Raw genomic sequence first — 23,430 nt, forward strand, 5'->3', positions numbered from 1 at the left:
CTAAGTAGCCTTCCCTCATGCATTATCGCTCTGCTGACTGTCGTCTCAGCGCCGTCTGAGACTCCTGGACTCTATATCAACCTATCTAGTTACAATATATAGGTATTAAGCAGCGCATGATCTGCGGACTTTGTATAAGCGCATATTGGGAACAGGTATTTAGTAACCTATAACTGCAATCTTTAGAGACTGATACTAATTAAGGGATATATATAGGCTCTTTTTTCTTCCAGATTGATACCCTGAGTGCATTTTACACGACGGACACCTTGAGAACGAGCAATCCAGCTCTTGATCATAGAGCAATGCTATCAATGTGTGTATATTTTTATGCACTCAAATAGACCACTCTAACATATATCTAACAAATACCCTTACTTTTGTCTTTTAGTAAACAAATTTATACTATCTTTGACCTGACTTGTACCACTATCAAAACCGCTCATCTCATTCCATTGAGCAGGTAAATTTCATACCCGTAGTGTTATTACTTAATGCAACGTAGGACGTAGCGCGGATGTGTATATACTTGGTGTGTATGTATCCTTACTTTTTAGCTTTTATACCCTAGTAGTGATATAGGGTTCAACCTGCTGCAGTCCGCCTCTTTTAAACGTAACAGCGTCGCTATCCTCAACTATCTTCTTCACGATTGGGACCTGCCAGGTTGTGACTCGGATCAAATGGTTTTGTACCTCAATGAACTATCATCTTCCTAAGCTTGGTGTTCCCGTGTGTGTGTGTGCCACAGGTGGGGTAATCGACCCTGGAAGATGAAGCCAGGTTGTGACCCTCTGGTTAACTGAATTTGTACCTGAATGGACTGTCATCTTCCAACGCTTCTCGTTACCTCCTCTCTGTGTGTGTGCCACAGGTGGGGTAGTCGATCCTGGAAGCTCTGAAGTAACAGCTGCCATCCCGGCGAGTCAGTGGAAGGGTCAGATTCTAATGTGCAACATCTTGGGATATCTTGCTGGGAGTGTTCTACGTGTTATCTGCCTGTTTTGTGGTTCAGCAAAAAACAAAGAAACCTTGTATGTATAGATACTGGATAAAACCAATTTTTATTTATTGAATCTCTAAAAACCTAAAACAACAACAATCAACATACAGACAACCGTGCCAAACTAAACTGCCCCTTGCACTATATATGTCCTGAATTGCCCTGCCTTGCCGCGGAGGTTGGCACCCTAAACACCAAATCGAGAAAGGCGCCCCCGCTCAACGTCGACTATCCACTATTTCTCCTATCTGCCAACTATACAATGTGATGCATTTATGCCAACATGCTGACAAAGATGGACAGAGGAAAGTCTTGCCGACTAATATATCAGGGCAATAATGGCAGTAAGTCACCCATGTGATAAAAGGTGCAAGACACCATACCATAAAGTGCAAAAAACAGTGCTAGACATACACCAAGTACCTCGCTCTAACTGCTCCCTGCCAAACTCACTCCTGCCTGCCAGTGGAGGTTGGCACCCTACTGTGAAGCGGATATGGCGCCCCCACTCCGCATCGGCTGGCCCTAAGAGCTAGCCCTACGTGTGCTACTTGACACTAAAAAGATGTTATATGTATAATGTGATCACAACCATTTGTTATGGTCAAGGCACTAAGGTAGCAGGCAGAAGATATGGGTACAGTATTGATATATAACCGTAACCCAATACAATAGTATTCATATATATAGCAGTTAAAGAAACCGGGTACTTATCATTTCTGATGTATATGAACGCCTCAACGCATTTTGCCAAAATGGCTCATCAGGAGGCTGAGATAGAAAGATGCTGCATGTTAACTGCCCACGTTCCCCCTATATATAGACCATTAGAATTGAACACCACCCCCAACATATCCTTTAAGCGGTAGAGGTGCATGTTATACTATAACTCCTGAACTCACTCCATGTATACATCATATGTCACTCAATTTGGTTACTCACTCTATAGCCAAAAGTTGAACCGCCATCATACGATCCTGTGGTAAATCGATAGTGCCACGAGGATCGGCATCTCTAGTGTGTGTTGTTCCGGCGTGTGCGTGCTCTTTCTGCGCATGACCGGAAATGTACCGGCTGCCATGTTGAAGATCAAACACTATTATAGACCACACACGTAAAAAGAGAAAAATATCCGGACGGCAATCAAACCTTTTTATTCCCCAGCATATAGCTGATAGCGAACCTCTGACATCAAAACAGGTCTCACAACAGCTATGGGTGTATGGTGCTCTGCATGGGAAACAACGCTGTGTGTCCAAAATACAAAAAGAATAAAGATGCGGCACTCACCCAATGTTTGCTGTGTGATACGTGAAGTTTATTTCTGACAAGCTTTAAAATCCATCAGGACTGCAGGAACATGGTGAGGGTGCGGTAACTGGAGTACGGACGACGGCCGTTTCGCACTACATGTGCTTCAACGGGTCCGATTAGAAGATTACAATATGTCATTTCCTCTTAAAGGTTTTCAGACGATTTAACATGTGACAATATAAGTGAATCATTAATAAAATAACAACATAAATATACAAGTAATCCTTATACAGACATGCAATTATGAAATATTACCATATCTTTTCTTTTTTAGAGCTACCGATGTACTATTCAAAAAATTGTTATATTCCACTGTCGACCTTTGTTCTAAGAACACGCTATAAAACTGTTATACATAAGAATATGAAGCTAATTACAAATCTTAAGTTGCAAGCAACAAATATGCAATCATTTTGGAGAACCATACTATAGAAATACCGACATGTCTAAACGGTCATTTAAACCTATTGGCCCTTGGGCATTAGTATCTAAAATCCATCTAGCTTCTTTTTGCAATAGTCTCCTATGATGATCGCCTCCTTGCGCAGGATATTTCACTAATTCTATGCCAGCGAATGTAAGAAGATCAGGATTAGCGTTATGTTTTTCCTTCTTATGCTGAATTAACCTAAGACAGCCTTTTCCTGTTTTAATCGAATTGTAATGTTCTTTGAACCTTACAATTAAAGGCCTTATTGTTTTTCCGATATAAAAATATCGGCATGGGCAGAACAAAACGTACACAACGAATTTACTTTTACAAAGAATCAAATCTCTTACTCTATGTGAAACAGAGCCTATCTGGATCGGATTTTCTAACAAAATGATTGCATATTTGTTGCTTGCAACTTAAGATTTGTAATTAGCTTCATATTCTTATGTATAACAGTTTTATAGCGTGTTCTTAGAACAAAGGTCGACAGTGGAATATAACAATTTTTTGAATAGTACATCGGTAGCTCTAAAAAAGAAAAGATGGTAATATTTCATAATTGCATGTCTGTATAAGGATTACTTGTATATTTATGTTGTTATTTTATTAATGATTCACTTATATTGTCACATGTTAAATCGTCTGAAAACCTTTAAGAGGAAATGACGTATTGTAATCTTCTAATCGGACCCGTTGAAGCACATGTAGTGCGAAACGGCCATCGTCCGTACTCCAGTTACCGCACCCTCACCATGTTCCTGCAGTCCTGATGGATTTTAAAGCTTGTCAGAAATAAACTTCACGTATCACACAGCAAACATTGGGTGAGTGCCGCATCTTTATTCTTTTTGTATTTTGGACTATTATAGACCAGCTATTATGAGCTACGGAAGATATGGACCTCCATTTTTAGGAGGACTCAATCATACACTCAGAGCGCTCCTGCGCAAGTACCAAAGCAACTTATTATTGATGATCAAAACATAACAGGTCCTCCACGCCAATACGGAAGTCACACATCACAAGAATCGGCGTCTCTAGTGTGTATAATTACGGCGTGTGAGTGCTCCTTCTGCGCATGACCGGAAATATACCGGCTGCCATGTTGTTGAAGACCAACCCCTATTTTAGGCCAGCTACTATACGCTCTGGAAGTTGTCATCCTCCATTTTTAGGAGGAATCAATCATACACTTAGAGCACTTCTGCGCCAGTACCGAGGCACCCTGTTATTGATGCTCAAGACCTAACAGGTACTCCACGCCGATGCGGAAGTCACACACAAAAGAGATTTTGTATATATATATAATTAAAAATTGGCCATCGTGAGATTATGTCCAAGGAACAACATAGAATGATTAAATCTTAATAGTCCAAGGGAACAGTGGGTATAGAATAATTGGTAGTAAGATACATATATATAAGAAATGTAAAATGATATTCCATTACAATTAATGGGACCCATTATAAAAATTGGGCATGAACTGCCCGGCATAGCAAGTAGAAATCATCGAATAAAGGCCCCTATATCATGGGCAGAGGACTCACTAATGTTTTTAATTAATTTAGACTTCTAAGAACCAAAGAACAAAGAATGCACTATAAAAAGCAGGCATAGGACACATTCTCGTTCAGACCTCTTGGAGTAATACAATTGAACCGGTAAATCCAAGCACACTCCTTTTGAAGCAGCAACTTGTCAAAATTTCCCCCCCTGGGATTTAGGGTGAGTGATTCAATGACACTGAATGAGATTTCATTCACATCGCCCTGATGAACCTCATTCATGTGCCTAGCAATCGGAGAGTCACGTTTATGCCTTATATCTACGATATGCTCACCCACCCTTCTTCTTAGTTCTCTCCGTGTCTTCCCCACATAATTTTTGGGGCATCCACAGGTGGCTACATATATTACGCCACTAGTTTTGCAGTTTGAGAAATCTCTAAGATAGTATTCCCTCCCATCATATGCACTGATGATTTATTTACAGGGTCGCATGAATTTACAATTCACGCAGTCACCAAATTTGAAAAAACCGCATGTTCTGTGTTCAAGCCACGTACCCCTCGTTGCCGATCTCTTAAAGTGGGTATGTACCAGCCTGTCTCTCAGGGAACGACCCCTCTTATATGTTATCTGTGGACGAGCACTGTTTTTTGCACTTTAGGGTATGGTGTCTTGCACCTTTTATCACATGGGTGACTTACTGCCATTATTGCCCTGATATATTAGTCGGCAAGACTTTCCTCTGTCCATCTTTGTCAGCATGTTGGCATAAATGCATCACATTTTATAGTTGGCAGATAGGAGAAATAGTGGATAGTCGACGTTGAGCGGGGGCGCCTTTCTCGATTTGGTGTTTAGGGTGCCAACCTCCTCGGCAAGGCAGGGCAATTCAGGACATATATAGTGCAAGGGGGAGTTTAGTCTGGCACGGTTGTCTGTATGTTGATTGTTCTTGTTTTAGGTTTTTAGAGATTCAATAAATAAAAATTGGTTTTATCCAGTATTTATACATACAAGGTTTCTTTGTTTTTTGCTTAGTTTTTTGAACCTTAGTTTAATATTCTATTTCGTTTTTCTTGCTTATTCTATGCTGGCATGGCAAGTTTTCTGTCAGGCCCATTGAATATAGAGGCGTGGACAGAGGATGCAAATCAGGCTTTCTGCACTAGGGGACAGTTCAAACCAGTCACTCAAATCCCAGTTTGGGAATCTATATAGTGACTATAAGGAACACATTAAGTCCTGGTGGGAGATCAAGACCCTAGAGAACTACATCAAAAATAGGGTGGTTCCTAGAGGCCTTAGAATAAACCTACAACCATCACCTCGAACTGCATCTCCTGATCTATTAACAAGGTGGTTAAAGGAGTCTATTGAGTCCTCAATAAGATTTATGTTATTACTTCTTGAGGAAGAAAAAAAGATCTTTGAGGCATCTTCTAAACAATTGAATAAATCAATTGAGAACATCTTAAAATTGAGAGGTGACTCAGACTTTAACAGACGAGAGGGTCTATTACAAACCTCGGTAGAAAAGTACCAATCTTTCATTAAGGAGAGGAAACAACTGCAGTTCCAAAGGGATTTTAAGGCCTTCAGTGAGAATCATGCCTACACATTTCATCAAAATAGTATATCAGACATATCATCTTCTGATATTGATACATCCGACACAGAAAGGTCTCAACCATTCTTTTCCTCTAGAGGAGGGAGGCGCCATAAATGGAGGGGAAGAGGGAAATACCACACAAGAGGCTTTCACAGAGGTGGGCAGGTACAACAAGCGGTGAGAAATCCCACTGCTGGGAAAGATGGGTTAAATCCATTCTCCCATCCCTCCTCTGCAGCCTCTTCCTCATCCTCCTCTTTTTTAGAGAGGAACATTACAACAGGGTACCAGCTGAGGTCGAAGTTGAATTAAATCGTGGGCAGATCATTAATTTGTCTGATGTACCCCTGACCAGAGAGGACTATTGTGTATTAAAAAAAGGTTTGAACTTTGTCCCCACAAACAAATTTAACAGCTTTGAATGGACTAAAGACATTAACTTGTTTTGTAGAAAATTGAAGTCGAAGAAATTTTTTGCACGTAATGATCAATCAGAATGTGAGAGATTGGGGCTGGATGGTAGTGATTTGGAGAGCTACAGGGCACTAGTGGGCTTATTGGAGGAGAATGAGTCTAGTAATATAGTTTCATCTCATACCAATCTTCGTAATAAAAGCGCCAAGATGCCCCCACAGGGCGATATTACAAGTATCGATATCTTCCTTAATTTAGTGGAAAGAGATTTACATAAGATTCCATTGGGCCCTATGGAGTGCAACTTAACTAGATCTGAACAAGAGTCTCTATTAAAACTCACTAAAGAAAGTGCCCTGGTCATAAAGCCGTCTGATAAAGGGGGCAATTTGGTAATTATGACAGAATCCAAATACACAAAAATGTGCTATACCATCTTGAATGATCATGACACAAATGAAATCTTACCATCTGACCCTTCAATCACTTTCAGGAATGAGTTGAAATCTATCCTTGAAGCAGCACTGTTGAGTAAGCTCATTTGTAAAAACGAATATGATTTCCTTTTGCCAACATATCCCCTTACTGCAACCTTTTACACCTTACCTAAGGTGCACAAGGGGATAGATCCACTGAGAGGTCGCCCAATTGTTTCGGGCTCAGATTCTCTGACACAGAATTGTGGTGTTTATGTTGATGAGATATTACGCCCGTTTGTGCTAGCTCTCCATACATTAGGGACACCTCCGATCTTCTAAAATTGGAAGGCATCCATGTCCTTGAAGATTCCTTCCTGGTCTCCATTGACGTCGAAAGTCTGTACAGTAATATATCACATGATTTAGGTTTAAGAGCCGTTGAATATTTTCTAAAATCTAGAGCAGTACAACTTAAGACTCATAACCAATTTGTGTTAGATCTATTACAGTTCACACTCACAAAAAATGTTTTTATTTTTGACAGGAAGTACTTCCACCAGCTAAGGGGCACGGCCATGGGGAGTCCCTGCGCCCCGACCTATGCAAACCTGTTCCTGGGCTGGTTGGAGGAAACCATTGTCTTTGCGGATGACACGCAATGGTGGCATCGGCATATAAACATGTGGTACAGATTTATTGATGATGTTTTTGTTTTGTGGCAAGGGACACAACAGGAATTTGGTGAATTTATGGCTGAGCTCAATCATAATACCCTTGGTATGAAATTTACTTTTGAGCTTGACCGTACAGCATTACCATTCCTGGATGTCCTGATCCATAGAAAGGTGGATGGCTCTCTAGGTTCACAAATTTTTCGGAAACCTACGAGCACAAATAGTCTCCTTAGGTGTGAGAGCCATCACCCTAGGGCATTGAGAAACGGCATCCCTAAGGGACAATTTTTAAGACTCAGGAGGAATTGTTTGGACATGGAGGCCTTCCTTAAACAAGCTGGGGACATGAAGAAAAGGTTCTCAGAGAGGGGTTACCCGACAGGGATTATTGAAACAGCATTTAATCATGCTCTTCAGCAAGATAGGGATTCCCTGTTACAGGGTCAGGCCCGAGGCCGCAAAGAAAATACAGCCCTGACTAAAACCAGGATTATTGGCACATATGATTGCCAACATGATAGGGTAATGAAAATCCTGTATAAACATTGGGACATTCTAACAGCCGACCCAGATCTAGCTGACTTTGTAGGACCTTGTCCACAGATAACATATAAGAGGGGTCGTTCCCTGAGAGACAGGCTGGTACATAGCCACTTTAAGAGATCGGCAACGAGGGGTACGTGGCTTGAACGCAGAACATGCGGGTTTTTTTAAATGTGGTGACTGCGTGAATTGTAAATTCATGCGACCCTGTAAATCAATCATCAGTGCATATGATGGGAGGGAATACTATCTTAGAGATTTCTCAAACTGCAAAACTAGTGGCGTAATATATGTAGCCACCTGTGGATGCCCCAAAAATTATGTGGGGAAGACACGGAGAGAACTAAGAAGAAGGGTGGGTGAGCATATCGGAGATATAAGGCATAAACGTGACTCTCCGATTGCTAGGCACATGAATGAGGTTCATCAGGGCGATGTGAATGAAATCTCATTCAGTGTCATTGAATCGCTCACCCTAAGTCCCAGGGGGGGAAATTTTGACAGGTTGCTGCTTCAAAAGGAGTGTGCTTGGATTTACCGGTTCAATTGTATTACTCCAAGAGGTCGGAACGAGAATGTGTCCTATGCCTGCTTTTTATAGTGCATTCTTTGTTCTTTGGTTCTTAGAAGTCTAAATTAATTAAAAAAATTAGTGAGTCCTCTGCCCATGATATAGGGGCCTTTATTCGATGATTTCTACTTGCTATGCCGGGCAGTTCATGCCCAATTTTTATAATGGGTCCCATTAATTGTAATGGAATATCATTTTACATTTCTTATATATATGTATCTTACTACCAATTATTCTATACCCACTGTTCCCTTGGACTATTAAGATTTAATCATTCTATGTTGTTCCTTGGACATAATCTCACGATGGCCAATTTTTAATTATATGTATACAAAATCTCTTTTGTGTGTGACTTCCGCATCGGCATGGAGTACCTGTTAGGTCTTGAGCATCATTAACAGGGTGCCTCGGTATTGGCGCAGAAGTGCTCTAAGTGTATGATTGATTCCTCCTAAAAATGGAGGATGACAACTTCCACAGCGTATAGTAGCTGGTCTAAAATAGGGGTTGGTCTTCAACAACATGGCAGCCGGTATATTTCCGGTCATGCGCAGAAGGAGCACTCACACGCCGTAATTATACACACTAGAGACGCCGATTCTTGTGATAAATGTGTGACTTCCGTATTGGCGTGGAGGACCTGTTATGTTTTGATCATCAATAATAAGTTGCTTTGGTACTTGCGCAGGAGCGCTCTGAGTGTATGATTGAGTCCTCCTAAAAATGGAGGTCCATATCTTCCGTAGCTCATAATAGCTGGTCTATAATAGTGTTTGATCTTCAACAACATGGCAGCCGGTACATTTCCGGTCATGCGCAGAAAGAGCACGCACACGCCGGAACAACACACACTAGAGATGCCGATCCTCGTGGCACTATCGATTTACCACAGGATCGTATGATGGCGGTTCAACTTTTGGCTATAGAGTGAGTAACCAAATTGAGTGACATATGATGTATACATGGAGTGAGTTCAGGAGTTATAGTATAACATGCACCTCTACCGCTTAAAGGATATGTTGGGGGTGGTGCTCAATTCTAATGGTCTATATATAGGGGGAACGTGGGCAGTCAACATGCAGCATCTTTCTATCTCAGCCTCCTGATGAGCCATTTTGGCGAAACGCGTTGAGGCGTTCATATACATCAGAAATGATAAGTACCCGGTTTCTTTAACTGCTATATATATGAATACTATTGTATTGGGTTACGGTTATATATCAATACTGTACCCATATCTTCTGCCTGCTACCTTAGTGCCTTGACCATAACAAATGGTTGTGATCACATTATACATATAACATCTTTTTAGTGTCAAGTAGCACACGTAGGGCTAGCTCTTAGGGCCAGCCGATGCGGAGTGGGGGCGCCATATCCGCTTCACAGTAGGGTGCCAACCTCCACTGGCAGGCAGGAGTGAGTTTGGCAGGGAGCAGTTAGAGCGAGGTACTTGGTGTATGTCTAGCACTGTTTTTTGCACTTTATGGTATGGTGTCTTGCACCTTTTATCACATGGGTGACTTACTGCCATTATTGCCCTGATATATTAGTCGGCAAGACTTTCCTCTGTCCATCTTTGTCAGCATGTTGGCATAAATGCATCACATTGTATAGTTGGCAGATAGGAGAAATAGTGGATAGTCGACGTTGAGCGGGGGCGCCTTTCTCGATTTGGTGTTTAGGGTGCCAACCTCCGCGGCAAGGCAGGGCAATTCAGGACATATATAGTGCAAGGGGCAGTTTAGTCTGGCACGGTTGTCTGTGTGTTGATTGTTGTTGTTTTAGGTTTTTAGAGATTCAATAAATAAAAATTGGTTTTATCCAGTACCTATACATACAAGGTTTCTTTGTTTTTTGCTTAGTTTTTTGAACCTTAGTTTAATATTCTATTTCGTTTTTCCTGTTTTGTGGTTCAGTAAAGCATTGCCACACTGTTTTACCCTCACTCTGTGTTGTCTAAGTAGCATTATGCTCACGTTAAAGGGAGAGTGGGCGTGCGGTGGGACGAGATCCCCGGTCCATGCGGTTCCAGCTAGCTGACTGTCTTACCAATTCAAATTTTTTAAACCTACAGCTCGCTCACTAACATAAGTCATAACAGTTCTTGTGGTAAAACAAAATGTTTTATTCAGATATAATAGCAATTTTAAGCATAAATTAAAGGATATACAGTGACTATCAGTCATGTCAAAAACATACAACAAATTACATAGGAATGAATAAGCATCAATACATCACCGGATATTGTAGCATCACTCCTCACTTGGAGGGACCTCAATTCAGTTGAGGAAAATTCCGGGAAAACATCAAGACGGCCAGCACCTCTGCTTCACCTGTCTGAAGAAAGTTCCTACCTCACTGAATCATCCCCATTCTTTTATAGTCCTATCTGACTATATCCACTTCTGCGCAGTACATTCTACAAAATCATCGTTATATAATTCATCACGCACTGTCATGTGCAATGAAGTCTTCCAGAACCTTCTAGCGCGTGATTTCCTTTTAAGGTCATGCGCAGTTGTTTTTCCAAGGGTCTTATCAGCTTATTTTGTTCTTTTTTCAAGGTTATTATACTCCCGTTTTGTACAACTAACTAGACTATTCTCCTTCTGCAGCCATATTTTGTCCGATAATAACCTTGTACTCATACTCTAAAGTGAGAAACCATATTGATCATTATATATGTCTGGATACCGATCTATTTCATCCATACAATCAATCTTGTCCCATTTGTATCGGTCCTTGATCAATTGGTTTGTTGCGGTTGCTGTAGATCACCATGAGTACTGTTGGCTTCTTACACAACATTTTAAAGGTTATGAAACAATTCCACACAGATAATAGAATTATTAAAATAGCCATTACCAATACTGGATAAATTAACCAATTCAACATTTGCTGTGCAGAAGAAGAATATCTCGTATAAATATCAATATTTTATATAAGGAGTCATCACATTTGATTTTGAAACACTTGATTTTTTTCACAAAGCATTTTACCCAATACATGATTATCTTAATACTTATATGTATTAAAACAATAAGCAATATAACTTGAAAAGCGCCTTGTAAAATTCCCACTAACCATCCCCCGATACCTTGGAACCAATTAGTAGGATAAAAAAAAAAAAGTATTGGACCACCAACTATCTCTATTCTCATTATTATCTCTTTGGTATTTTTCTCTTGGTTGTTGTATATTATCCAATTTAACTTGTAAATGTAATTGTCCTTGAGGATCTATGTAATGTCAGCAAGCAGGACCTATAACTTGACACATTCCTCCTTGCGCAGCAGTAAGATAAGCACTAAGGTATGTTGGTTAGTAACTTACCAATTGTTGCTGCACAGGAACAGTATTCAATATCTCCAATATTGCATATATTTGATCATCTAAATCTGTGGATTTTACTAATTTATCCCACATTTGCATAATCATTGGATGTACAAATAGTACTAACGGTCAGTTTCTTCTGATAACTACTGAGGCTGGAAATTTGCAACTGGGGGCCTACACCAAACTATCTGATATGGGGACAGGCCATGTTTTGCCATAGGGGTAGTACGAATGTGCTACAGTACAATGGGTAGGAGCTCTGGCCATGGAGCGGTAGTCTGCATCATTTTGGTCAATTGTCCCTTCAGTGTGCCATTCAGCCTCTCAACTTTCCCACTAGATTGTGGATGGTACAGAGTATGGAGGGCTACAGTGGATCCAAGCATTGTCAGAACCTCCTGATACGCATGAGAAAAAAAGGCCGGGCCTTGGTCACTTTCAACGACTTCTGGAACACCATATCTGCATATGACTTCCATCACCAGTTTCTTTGCTGTAGTTTTTGCAGTCATGTTGGTAATGGGGAATGCTTCCGGCCAACTGGAGAACATGTCGACAACCACCAGACAATATTCATACCTTCCAGACTTAGGCAACATGATGTGGTCCACCTGAAGCCTTTGGAAAGGATAGTCTGGCTTAGTAAGGTGCTTCGGGGGTACACGTTGAAGTTGACCCGGATTGCAGGTTTGATAGATGTTACATGCACGGTTGAGTGCTGTCAGGACTGTAGAAATACCTGGAGTCCAGTAAAATTTTTGTACCAGGGCTAGGGCCTGGTTTTTTCCTCGATGTGTGGGCCCATGTGCCCACATGGCAATAGCAGGGTACATCCGCTTAGGGAGACAGACAAGTTGGTCCTTTTTCCAGAGACCATTGTCCATACGTGCTCCATCAGCCTTCCACTGCTTCACTTCCTTTGGGGACATTCTCTGCATTGTCATTAAGCAGTCTCGCGGGGTCCGGCAAAAAACCTGTCTGGTGTATATCATCAGGTTCCTGTAGAGTCAGTGTTTCTTCTAACTGTTTACGCTGAGAGCGTGTGGTCACCATAGTTAGTATGGTCAGTTCAACAGGTAGGAGAGCAGCAGCTTTTGCTTGCATATCCTCAAAGGCGTTACCATCAGTCTGTGGACTGTTCCTAGGACCGTGCGCCTTGACCTTGATAATGGCCACCTGGGTAGATAATTTGATTGAGTCCATGAGGGTTTTAACAGCTTCAGCATCCTTCACTGGAGTACCGGCGGTAGTAATAAACCCTCGATTGGCCCATAGGGCTCCAAAATCATGAGCAATGCCAAATGCATACTGTGAGTCTGTGTATTTATTAGCCTGCCTGTCTTTGGCCAGAACATATGCAGTAGACAGAGCCTGAAGTTCTGCTTCTTGTGCTGACTGTGATGGAGGGAGTACAGCTGCGTGCACTACAGTGTCTTCCGTAGTAACAGCATATCCGGTGTGGAATCTGCCAAACTCATCAGCATATCTTGAACCATCCGTGTATAACACCAGATAGGGATTTGGAAGTGGGTTTTCGCTGACATTTGAAGGAGTAGCTGTCTCTCCAGTCAGGAGTTGGGAACAGTCATGTTGGAGGTAATCCTCATCACTGCCATCCTTCTTGGGGACCGGCAGTAAAGTAGCAGGGTTGATTGTAGTACAGCGATGCAACTTGACTTAGTCCGGCAAAAGGAATAAACACTGCAGCCGCAAGTGTCGTTGTACAGTCAAATGTCTTGGCTGTTGGAGTGAGTGTGAGTATTGCCGCAATATCATGCGGGGCAAAAATGTGCATCTCATGTCCAAGAATTATGTCTGCAGTCTTGTCAAGCAACGAGTGAGTGGCGTGAACTGCCCTCGTGCAACTTGGTGACCCTTGGGCCACGGGGTCAAGGCGGGCCGAATAATAGCTCACTGGTCGTTGTCTATTGCCAGGCGACTGTGTGAGTAACCCTGCTGCGTGTCCTTCATTCTCAGACACAAATGGAACGGTCGAGTATAGTCTGGGATGCCCAAGGCAGGGGCGGAAGCAATAAGCTGCTTTAATTCAGAGAAGGCACGATGAAGGATTTCCATACAAATGGATAATTTTTCCTTATAGTTCATTATACCATCTTTTAAGGCATCGTAAAAGGGTTGCATTATGCAGGATGTGTCTGGTATCGACTGACGACAATAGGTACATAGTCCAAGAAATCGCTGGAGTTCAGTCTCATCTTTCGGAAAAGAGATAAGAGGGGAGTAGACAAGGAGATCTTGAGAGGATCGAAGGTTGCGTGTAGGTAAGTACCGAGAGACCATGTCACAGATGTATTGAGGAGACAGGTTGTGGATGGCTTTGTATGTCATAGGGTTTGGAACTGGAGACTCTGGACAATAAGAAGCCAGTGAAGGGCTTGGCTGAGAGGAGAGGCTGGGTAATAACGGGGAGACAGGTGGGTTAGTCGGGCAGCAGAGTGTAGGATGGATTGGAGTGGTGCCAGCGTGCTAGAGGGGAGGCCAGAGAGTAGGAGGTTGCAGTAGTCGATGCGGGAGATTATGAGTGCATGCATTAATGTTTTTGCAATTTCTTGGTCAAGGAATGTACGGATTCTGGAAATATTTTTGAGTTGGAGTCTGCAGGAGGAGGCAAGGGCTTGGGTATGTGGCTTGAAAGAGAGGGTAGAGTCGAGGATCACCCCGAGGCACCGAGCATGCGGGACTGGGGAAAGAGAGCAGCCATTGACATTGATGGATAGGTCTGGTGAAGGGGTAGTATGAGGGGGAAAGATGATGAATTCTGTTTTGTCCATGCTCAGTTTTAGAAAGAGAGCAGAAAAGAAAGATTAAATAGCGGACAGATATTGTGGGATTTTCATCAGTAAGGAGGTGATGTCAGATCCAGATAGGTAGATCTGCGTGTCATCGGCATAGAGATGATACTGCAAACCACAGGATTCTATGATGAGCTGTCCCAGGCCGAAGGTGTAGGTGGAGAAGAGTAGGGGTCCTAGAACTGAGCCTTGGGGAACACCGACAAGGTGAGGTGGTGTGGGAGAGGAAGACACTGAATGTTCGGTCTGTTACATATGACGAGATCCAGGATAGGGCCAAATCTGTGCTGCCAAGAGAAGAGAGAAGTTGTAACAAGAGGGAATGGTCCACAATGTCAAAGGCAGAAGACAGGTCCAGGAGAAGGGGTATAGAACAGTGTCGCTTGCTCCTGGCAGTTAGTAGGTCATTGGTGACTTTAGTTAGGGCAGTTTCAGTTGAGTGATGCGGTCGGAAGCCAGATTGTAACCTGTCAAAGAGGGAGCAGGAGGAGAGGTGGGAGGACAGTTCAAGATGGACATGCTGTTCGAGTAGTTTTGAGGCATAATGGAGAAGAGATGTTGAGCGATAGATGCAGAGGATGGGTCGAGGGAGGACTTTTTGAGGGTGGGAATCATTGAGGCACGTTTGAAGGATTAGGGGAAGACACCATTTGTAAGTGAAAGGTTGAAGAGATGTGTTAAGGTTGGGATGAAGACTGGCGAGGTGGGACGGGAAGCGGGTCAAGCGTGCAAGTGGTGAGATGTGATCTTGACAGAAGGGTGGGGAGCTGATCTTCCAAAACCAGCTTCTCCACCATGACAGAAGAACAGGTCTGAGCAGATAAGAGGAGGGGCATTGGGGGCTGCAGGCCAAAGCTTTTTCTGATGTTATCGATCTGCTTAAAGAAAGAAGACATGAGGGTAATCCCCCTGTATGATTCCTTGCTCCATGTCCTCGTGCTCTGCCTGCAATGCATCCTCTTTAATTGTGAGCAGAGAAGTTTTCAGAATGCAGAGAAGCATTTGCATATTTCCCATAAGGGATGGGGGCAGTGTTCTGGATCACTGCGTTGAGAAACACGTGATGGTGTCTCCGCGGTGTTGGATGTTTTGGTCTCCCCGAGGCCAATCATCTGTTCCTTCATAGTCTTTAAAAAATAACCTGAATCGGGAAGATCTAACAGTTGGAAAGGCAACTTCCCTCATGTTGATGTTACGGAGAACGGATGCACACCTGTCTGTGACCACCACACTGCTTGTTTCTGCCTGTTGGGGTGATATGCCTCCTTCCCCATGTGTGCTGCTGTCTTCACTCTGCATGTCCTCCTGCCAGGTTGGGTCAGTCCCTATGTCATCCACCACATTGTCTTCCACATCAGCACCCTGCTCCTCCTCCTGACTTTCTGGCAATATTGACTCATCGTCCACCTCTTGTGACACTTTCCCACCATCGCCTTTGTGTGACCGTGGCTGTTCAAAGCTTTGGGCATCACTACATGCGATCTCATCTTTCCTCACTTCAAGTTGACCAGCCAAGAGTCAAGAATCTTGAAAGGGAAAACTGAACAGCTCTTCGGAGTGTCCAAGTGTGGGATCAGTTGTCTCAGGGCACTCGGCATGGTGGGAGCAAGGAGGATCAGGGTGAGGAATATCCGGGCCACACTCACAGCTACTCAGACACGACCATGTTGAAGACATGGTGGTCGCGGTGGTGGCTAAGTGACTGGAAGCATTATCCGCTATCCAACCAACAACCGTTTCACACTGATCTGGCTTCAATAGTGGTGTGCTGCGGTCCTCTAGAAACTGGGACAGGAAGGTCGAGAGAGAAGATGTGGGTCTTTGTTATGGCCCACTTTCAGCTTGGCCAGGGCCTCGTCCTCTGCATGCACCATCACCATCACATCCACTTCCCCGTTCCTTGCCTTGCCCATTTTAAATGGACTACTGCACTATTTCAAACATTCAACACAAATGTATTTATTATATCTGATCAGTATGCCTGCAAAGCTACGATTTTTCAAACACAGAAACACCATCCCTCAGCCTGACATAACACTGTATTACATTTTTTTTGGCTTTTTGGTGAATTTAAACCCCCCAAAAAAAGAGTGGCACAAGGCTTTTGGTTAATTTAACAAAAAGAATTGAACAAGGCTAGCACACAGAACTATGCTACATATGCCTGCGGAAATACGATTTTTCAAAGACAGAAACAACAGCTCTCAGCCTGACATAACAGACTGTATTAAAAAATGTTTTGCTTTTGGGTGAATTAAAAAAAAAAAAACCCTGCATCTAGGTATATAGTAAGGGTACTGTCACACAGTCACACTTTGGACGCTACGACGGCACGATCCGTGACGTCGCAGCGTCGTATGATTATCGCTCCAGCGTCGTAGACTGCGGTCACACTTTGCAATCACAGCGCTGGAGCGATGCCGAAGTCCCCAGGTAACCAGGGTAAACATCGGGTTACTAAGCGCAGGGCCGCGCTTAGTAACCCGATGTTTACCCTGGTTACCAGCGCAAACGTAAAAAAAACAAACAGTACATACTCACCATCTGGTGTCTGTCCCCCGGCGTTCTGCTTCTCTGCACTGTGTAAGCACAGTGGCCGGAAAGCACAGCGGTGACGTCACCGCTGTGCTCGCTTTCCGGCCGGCAGGCGTTCACAGTGCAGAGAAGCTGAGACGCCGGGGGACAGACACCGGAATGTAAGTATGTACTGTTTGGTTTTTTACGTTTACGCTGGTAACCAGGGTAAACATCGGGTTACTAAGCGCGGCCCTGCGCTTAGTTACCCGATGTTTACCCTGGTTACAAGCGAACACATCGCTGGATCGCTGTCACACACAACGATCCAGCGATGTCAGCGGGTGATCAAGCGACGAAAGAAAGTTCCAAACGATCTGCTACGACGTACGATTCTCAGCAGGGTGTCTGATCGCAGTAGAGTGTCAGACACAGCGATATCGTAAGGATATCTCTGCAACGTCACGGATCGTACCGTCGTAGCGTCCAAAGTGTGACTGTGTGACAGTACCCTAAATAAGCAGCAGCAGGCAGTTATCTTTGGGAGGGATGCAGTGGGAGCAATGGACGCACATACAGTGCCTGCAGGCCTTGCACTGATGTGGATATACTGTGCCCTGCCTACCTAGCGCTGCAATCTCGGGACCCATGAATTAGCCCTAAAAAGGACTGTTGGTTTCTCTGGAGTTGTGGTTTCACAGTTGCAGACCTACACTAACTATTAGGCCGCCCTCACACTCAGCGTATAAAATTACGGTCCGTTTTTTACGGCCGTAATACGCCTCAAGCTTCGAAATACGGTGATCCGTACGAACTCCGTAGGCAAGGTGTGGTGGCGTATTTTGCGCAGGTAATGTTGCGTATGTAATCCGTATGTCCACCGTATTGCGTTTTTTTCACGCAACTTGACAAAATGGACAATTAACGGTTTTTGAGGCTGAACTTGATTTAAATTACCATCATCAACCCTATTTAAGGCCCCTACAACAGGTGTCTCCCTCCCATATGGTCATTTTGTGGTTTGCCATCTGTTGGAGTGTTGGGTTAACATTTGTACCATGTCTGACCACCTGCAGTTCACCCCAACACAGCGGGTTTTGTTTAACTGGGTCTTGTCGCGTCGGTTTGGCCAGCCATACCCTGTGATTGTGGATCCGCGAAGGAGGAGCAGAAGAATGTGGGTGCATCCTCTGTTGACCCAACGCCTCACTAAAGGCCATTTTCATCGGCTATATACAGCTCTGCGGGCACATCCAGAAAAGTTCTATCTCTACTGCCGCATGACAATCCAAACATTTGACAGATTGTTGGAGATATTACGCCCAGGAATAACATTTCAGGACACAATGATGCGCAAAGCCATCTCCGCCGAGGAACGTCTTCTCCTTACATTACGGTATGTATTCTACATCCTCACATACCTTTTGTTGTATTTATGGGTTTCCTTTATTTTTGACCCAGAATATGTGTACATTAGGTCACAAGCAGATGTGACAAAGATCATAAAATATTTTAGTTAAGCTCCCTTTGTAATTTTGGTTTGTCCCAGCATTGTTTGGGATTTTTTTATGAGAAATGTTTTGTGTGCACTCTTGACCCATATGTAATTTTTTGGTATGTGTTTCTCTTTCAGATTCCTGGCCACTGGATTGTCATTTGCGGGACTCCACCTGGAGTTTTTGATTGGCCAATCAACCATTTCTGGCATTGTGCGTTTAACATGTCGGCAAATATGGGATAGACTCAAGGACCTTGTGATGCCTGAGCCAAAACAGGCTGATTGGCTCAAAATAGCCCATGGGTTCCAGGTGAATTGTGACTTCCCAAACTGCATTGGAGCGGTGGATGGGAAACATATCCGGGTACGTAAGCCGCCGAACTCGGGCTCCCAATTCTACAACTATAAGCAGTTTTTCTCTGTAGTACTGTTAGCTGTAGTTGACAGTAACTACAGGTTTATAATTGTAGACATTGGGGCCTATGGCCGAACTGGAGACTCTAGGGTATTCAATTCGTCTATAATGGGTCGGCGGCTACGTGACAACCAGTTACATCTCCCACCACCACAACCACTCCCAGGCTCCACTGCAGAACCAATGCCTTTTTTTTTGGTGGGTGATGAGGCGTTCCAACTGACCAGACACCTCATGAGGCCTTATCCCCGGCGCAACCTGGACCACCGTCGGAGGATATTTAATTTGCGCCTTTCTAGGGCGCGGAGACTGGTTGAGTGTGCATTTGGTATTCTGGTGGCAAAATGGCGTGTCCTTCAGACTGCCATACAGCTCAGTGAGGCTACCGTCACTGAAGTTATCAAAGCATCAGTCATTTTGCACAACTTTACCCGCATACATGATTGCTTTGCAGATGGTAATGATGAACACATGTTGCGTAGTGTAATTAGGCCAACACCACATGGCCCTCCTCCGCGCCGTCCCCTTTCTGGAGTCAAAGTTAGGGATGTTTTGACAAATTATTTTGTATCTCCTCAGGGTTCTACTCCCTGGCAAGATTATGCTGTTTCTCAGTTGTAATTTTCTTATTTTCTTGATGTCTTTGTGAAATATAATTTTTTATGCCCCAGAAAAAGTACTGTGTGTGTTGTGTTTCCTTATTGACCCTATGTTTCTGTTTCTAGAATATGTGTGTGATGCAATAATGATTTTGACCAAAACATCATTTAGCTTTTTCAAAAACATTTTACTTAAAGAACCAGCCTTTTTTGGTTTCCCTGTTAACATATTTTTTTCATATGTTAGTTTTCCTTTTTTAGGGTGAAGTTTAAAACCAGAAAAAACAGAAAAGGTTAAATGGTGCCAAAAATAACACAAAACCATGGTAGGCAGCTCACAAATATAAAGATTAGGCCACAAAACAACAATACATTACAAATCCCTGTAAGTTGGCGGGGGAGATGGTGCCTGCTCTGGGTCCTGGTCAGGGGGCCTTTGTTGGGCCAATGTGACTTCATCCTGTGAGGATGCACTGGCTTGTGGCACAGAATACTGGCCTTGTCCATATTGGCCAGTTGGGTGGTGTCCATAAGCCAATTGTCTCTGTGCCTCATGCTGACGGACATATTGGCTTGCATCATACCCAAGCCCAAAATGGCCATGTTGTCCAAACCCAGGTTGGGACCAGCCTACATCACTGGGTCTGGAAAAGTTGCCATATTGGGATTGGGGGTTGTAGGCTGCCATTTGGTAGACTGATGGCCTTTGTATATTTGGTGGTGGGAGGGGTTGAGGTGGAGGCATACGTGGAGGAGGTGCTGCAAATCCTGATTGATCTTGCTCCTGTTGAGGGAATTGAAGGCGCAAGAGGTTGGTTTGGGAAAGCTGCCTTCGCTCAAGATATTCAAACACCTCATAGGGGTTATTTGGAGCTGTGCTTAAATCAATCAGGATTTGCATACACCCTCTCACACGTAGCCTCACCTCACGGGGAAGGGGTCTAAGGTAACGGGCAAGGCTGCGGGCAAAGGCCTCCTCTCCATCATCCGTTGCTGCCCTGGCCAAATAATTGAGGACCCCAGCGTCAACATCATTTCTTGTTGCTTGCAGCTCTCTCCTTCGGCGGGCTCTCCGTAAAGGCCCAGCTGCCTGTGGGGATGACACCAGTGGGTGTGGAGGGCTGCTGCTCTGGGCATGTTCCTCAGGCCTTTCAGCATCATGTGGTGCTGAGGGTGGTGGTGCTGCTGCATCTTCCTCACTTGCTGCTGCCTGCTGTGATGATGATGCTGATGGGTCCTCAAGGATGGATGCTGAAGCTTGGAAAGATGGGCCTGCCACCTCTTCATCAACACTTACAGGATCGATCAGAGCCTCCGATTCCGACCCGGTCTCCCTCTCTGTGAGGTTAGACTGTGTTCTGTTAATAAAAAGCCAAAAAAAAAGGGATTAGTTTTTGCCCATTGTTTAATTACACATCTGTGAGCTATATTGTGTCAAAAAACATACACACAACCTCATATCAGACCAACATCTACTCCACTCTTATCTCAAATTCACACATGAATATACCAGATTTTTCTGTGGGATCACACCAAAGGTTAACAACACTATCACAACACATCATAATGTGGCCTAACATTTCAAGCTCAAACAAAAACAGGAAGACCCACATCTTCAAACAATCACAGAACATCCAGTAACAAACCAACTAACAAACCACTGCATGAACATTTCTAATCTCGCCTACTACCTTCTCATCCATCCCTTGTAGTAGGTAGTGATGTTTGGCGGGCAGAGTCCTCTCTCATCCAGGATCCTTTTTGAATTTAGCCTTGTTTACATTATATTTTGCACTATATTTACACATCCTTACATGTAATTGGCAATGTAAGAACCGTAAAAATAACAAGATAAGATTGATTATCAATCAAAATGTGTGGAGAGGTTATTACTTACTGCCTCAGATTCATACTGACATCCAAAAATGAAAGACGGTCATAGTAGATATATTTCCGCTTCTTGAGTGGGGCTGATGACCCACTTCTTGCCCGCTGCTGTCTTTCACGCCGGTATTGGTCCCGGATGCTGCGCCATCGTGTCATTACATCATCCACTGCAATTACATGTTCAAAAATATTGAGCAAGATCAGTAGGAACATAGCTTCTTACAGTTGTCATTGTTTTTGTTTTTTTGTTTGTTTTTTTTGGGGGGGGGTTTCTTGCACCATTATTTACATGGTGCAGCAGATGTGAAAGGGGTTACATGCAGTGGTCTATATATCGGTCACAGTTGGAAACTTTACAGTCACAGACTGGGAGGGGAGAGAACCCTGTTCTTGCAAACATACATTAGGTCGGATTGTGAATGTGAAATAAAAATGCCTTCTGCAAGAATTAGCCTAATGTGACAATTTAGGACAAATAAAGACAAGGGGCAACACCCCTCTGGGCGAGGTATGAGTACCAAGAAATATTTATCCGCGCAACATCAAGATTACCTATGTACATAAACACTTGGCCTTGTTAATCAGCTTTGGGATTTGACAAAATGGACATAAATGACACAGATATCTAAAAATGATTCTTCAAGTCATCATGTAGGGAAAGCATCTTGTAAAGTCAAATCTGGGGAATACATGAGTGTACTTACTTAGTCTTGTCTGGTCCGCACGTGGCCGTTGGGCATAATCAGGGAATAGGAGGCCACAGATGGCCCTCCAAGCTGCCTCTTTCCTGGCCCGGTTGGAGTAGTTTGGATCCCGCTGGTCCCATATTTCTGGCCTTTCTTGGACCAGGATGAGGAGCATGTCCACATTAATTAGACTGGCCATGATGCATGCAACTCTGTGGAGGCGAGCCCCAGACTTCCGGGATGTCTGTGTGGCGTTTTCAGCTAATTAGCATGTCTGGGATTCATGATTGAGAGCTTGGCTCAATTCCTTGCACCTGGCGTTGGCTGGCGTATTTCTCGCAAGTCACACTGCTGGTCCGTGTGTAATCCGTATTTTTCACGCACCCATAGACTTTCATTGGCGATTTTTTTGCGCAACACGGTGACAAACGCAGCATGCTGCGATTTTCTACGGCCGTACAAGACCGTATATTACGGATCCGTAAAATACGGCAGATAGGAGCTGGGACATAGGGAATCATTGGGCCATGTTTAATGCGTATTTTACGGACGTAGTTTATGCGCTCATACGTCCGTAAAACTCGCTAGTGTGAGGCCGGCCTTAAAACCACGATTCTGACCCTATCTCAGCAGCAGCTCTCCCTACACTCGCCAAATCAGGAGCTGAATGTGGCGAGCAGGGCGGCACCAGGTCTGTTAAACTCGTGATGATGCTGTGCGGCCAAGCCAATCACTGCACGACCACAACAAAGATGGCTGCTGGCTCCTTTCATGGTCTGGCAGACAATCCCTGCAGCGTGATTGGGTCTCTAAAGTCCACCAAAAATGCTGGATGGAGACACCAGTTCCCGCCGAATAATCCCGGAAATGCTCGGTGCTCGCTGAGTATGACGAGTACCGTGATACTCGGGCGAATAACTAGTAGTCGCGAGCGCGTTCACTCATCACTAGTGATCACCAGTGAAATTATATACAGGAGCTCTGTATACAGTGTATAGTGTCAGTGTACAAGTAATACAGTGATCACCAGTGACATTATACCCACGAGTTCTGTTTAAAATGTCAATGTACAGGTAATACAGGGATCACCTGTGACATTATGCACGGGACCAGTGGCGTAGGAAGGGGGGGCGGGGGGGGCGGGCCGCCCCGGGCGGCACAATGCGGGGGGCGGCACAATGCGTGGGGCGGGTC

At 43.9% G+C, this 23,430-nt stretch overlaps 2 protein-coding genes across 4 annotated transcripts in view; one reads left to right on the plus strand and one right to left on the minus strand.

The window, feature by feature from the left end:
- Positions 1–23,430, plus strand: part of LOC143781301 (uncharacterized) — a 618,193-nt gene that overhangs the window by 49,180 nt on the left and 545,583 nt on the right. The gene's annotated exons all lie outside the window — the stretch shown is intronic.
- On the minus strand, positions 19,820–22,830 carry LOC143781307 (uncharacterized). The gene is made up of 2 exons (XM_077267848.1): positions 21,561–22,830; positions 19,820–21,021 (listed from the first exon to the last, which is right to left on the minus strand). The coding sequence occupies exons 1-2, from the start codon at positions 21,761–21,763 to the stop codon at positions 20,037–20,039; spliced, it is 1,188 nt and encodes a 395-aa protein (XP_077123963.1). The 5' UTR covers positions 21,764–22,830; the 3' UTR covers positions 19,820–20,036.

The sequence above is a fragment of the Ranitomeya variabilis genome, chromosome 6 (assembly GCF_051348905.1).
Source record: "Ranitomeya variabilis isolate aRanVar5 chromosome 6, aRanVar5.hap1, whole genome shotgun sequence".
NCBI lineage: Eukaryota > Metazoa > Chordata > Amphibia > Anura > Dendrobatidae > Ranitomeya > Ranitomeya variabilis.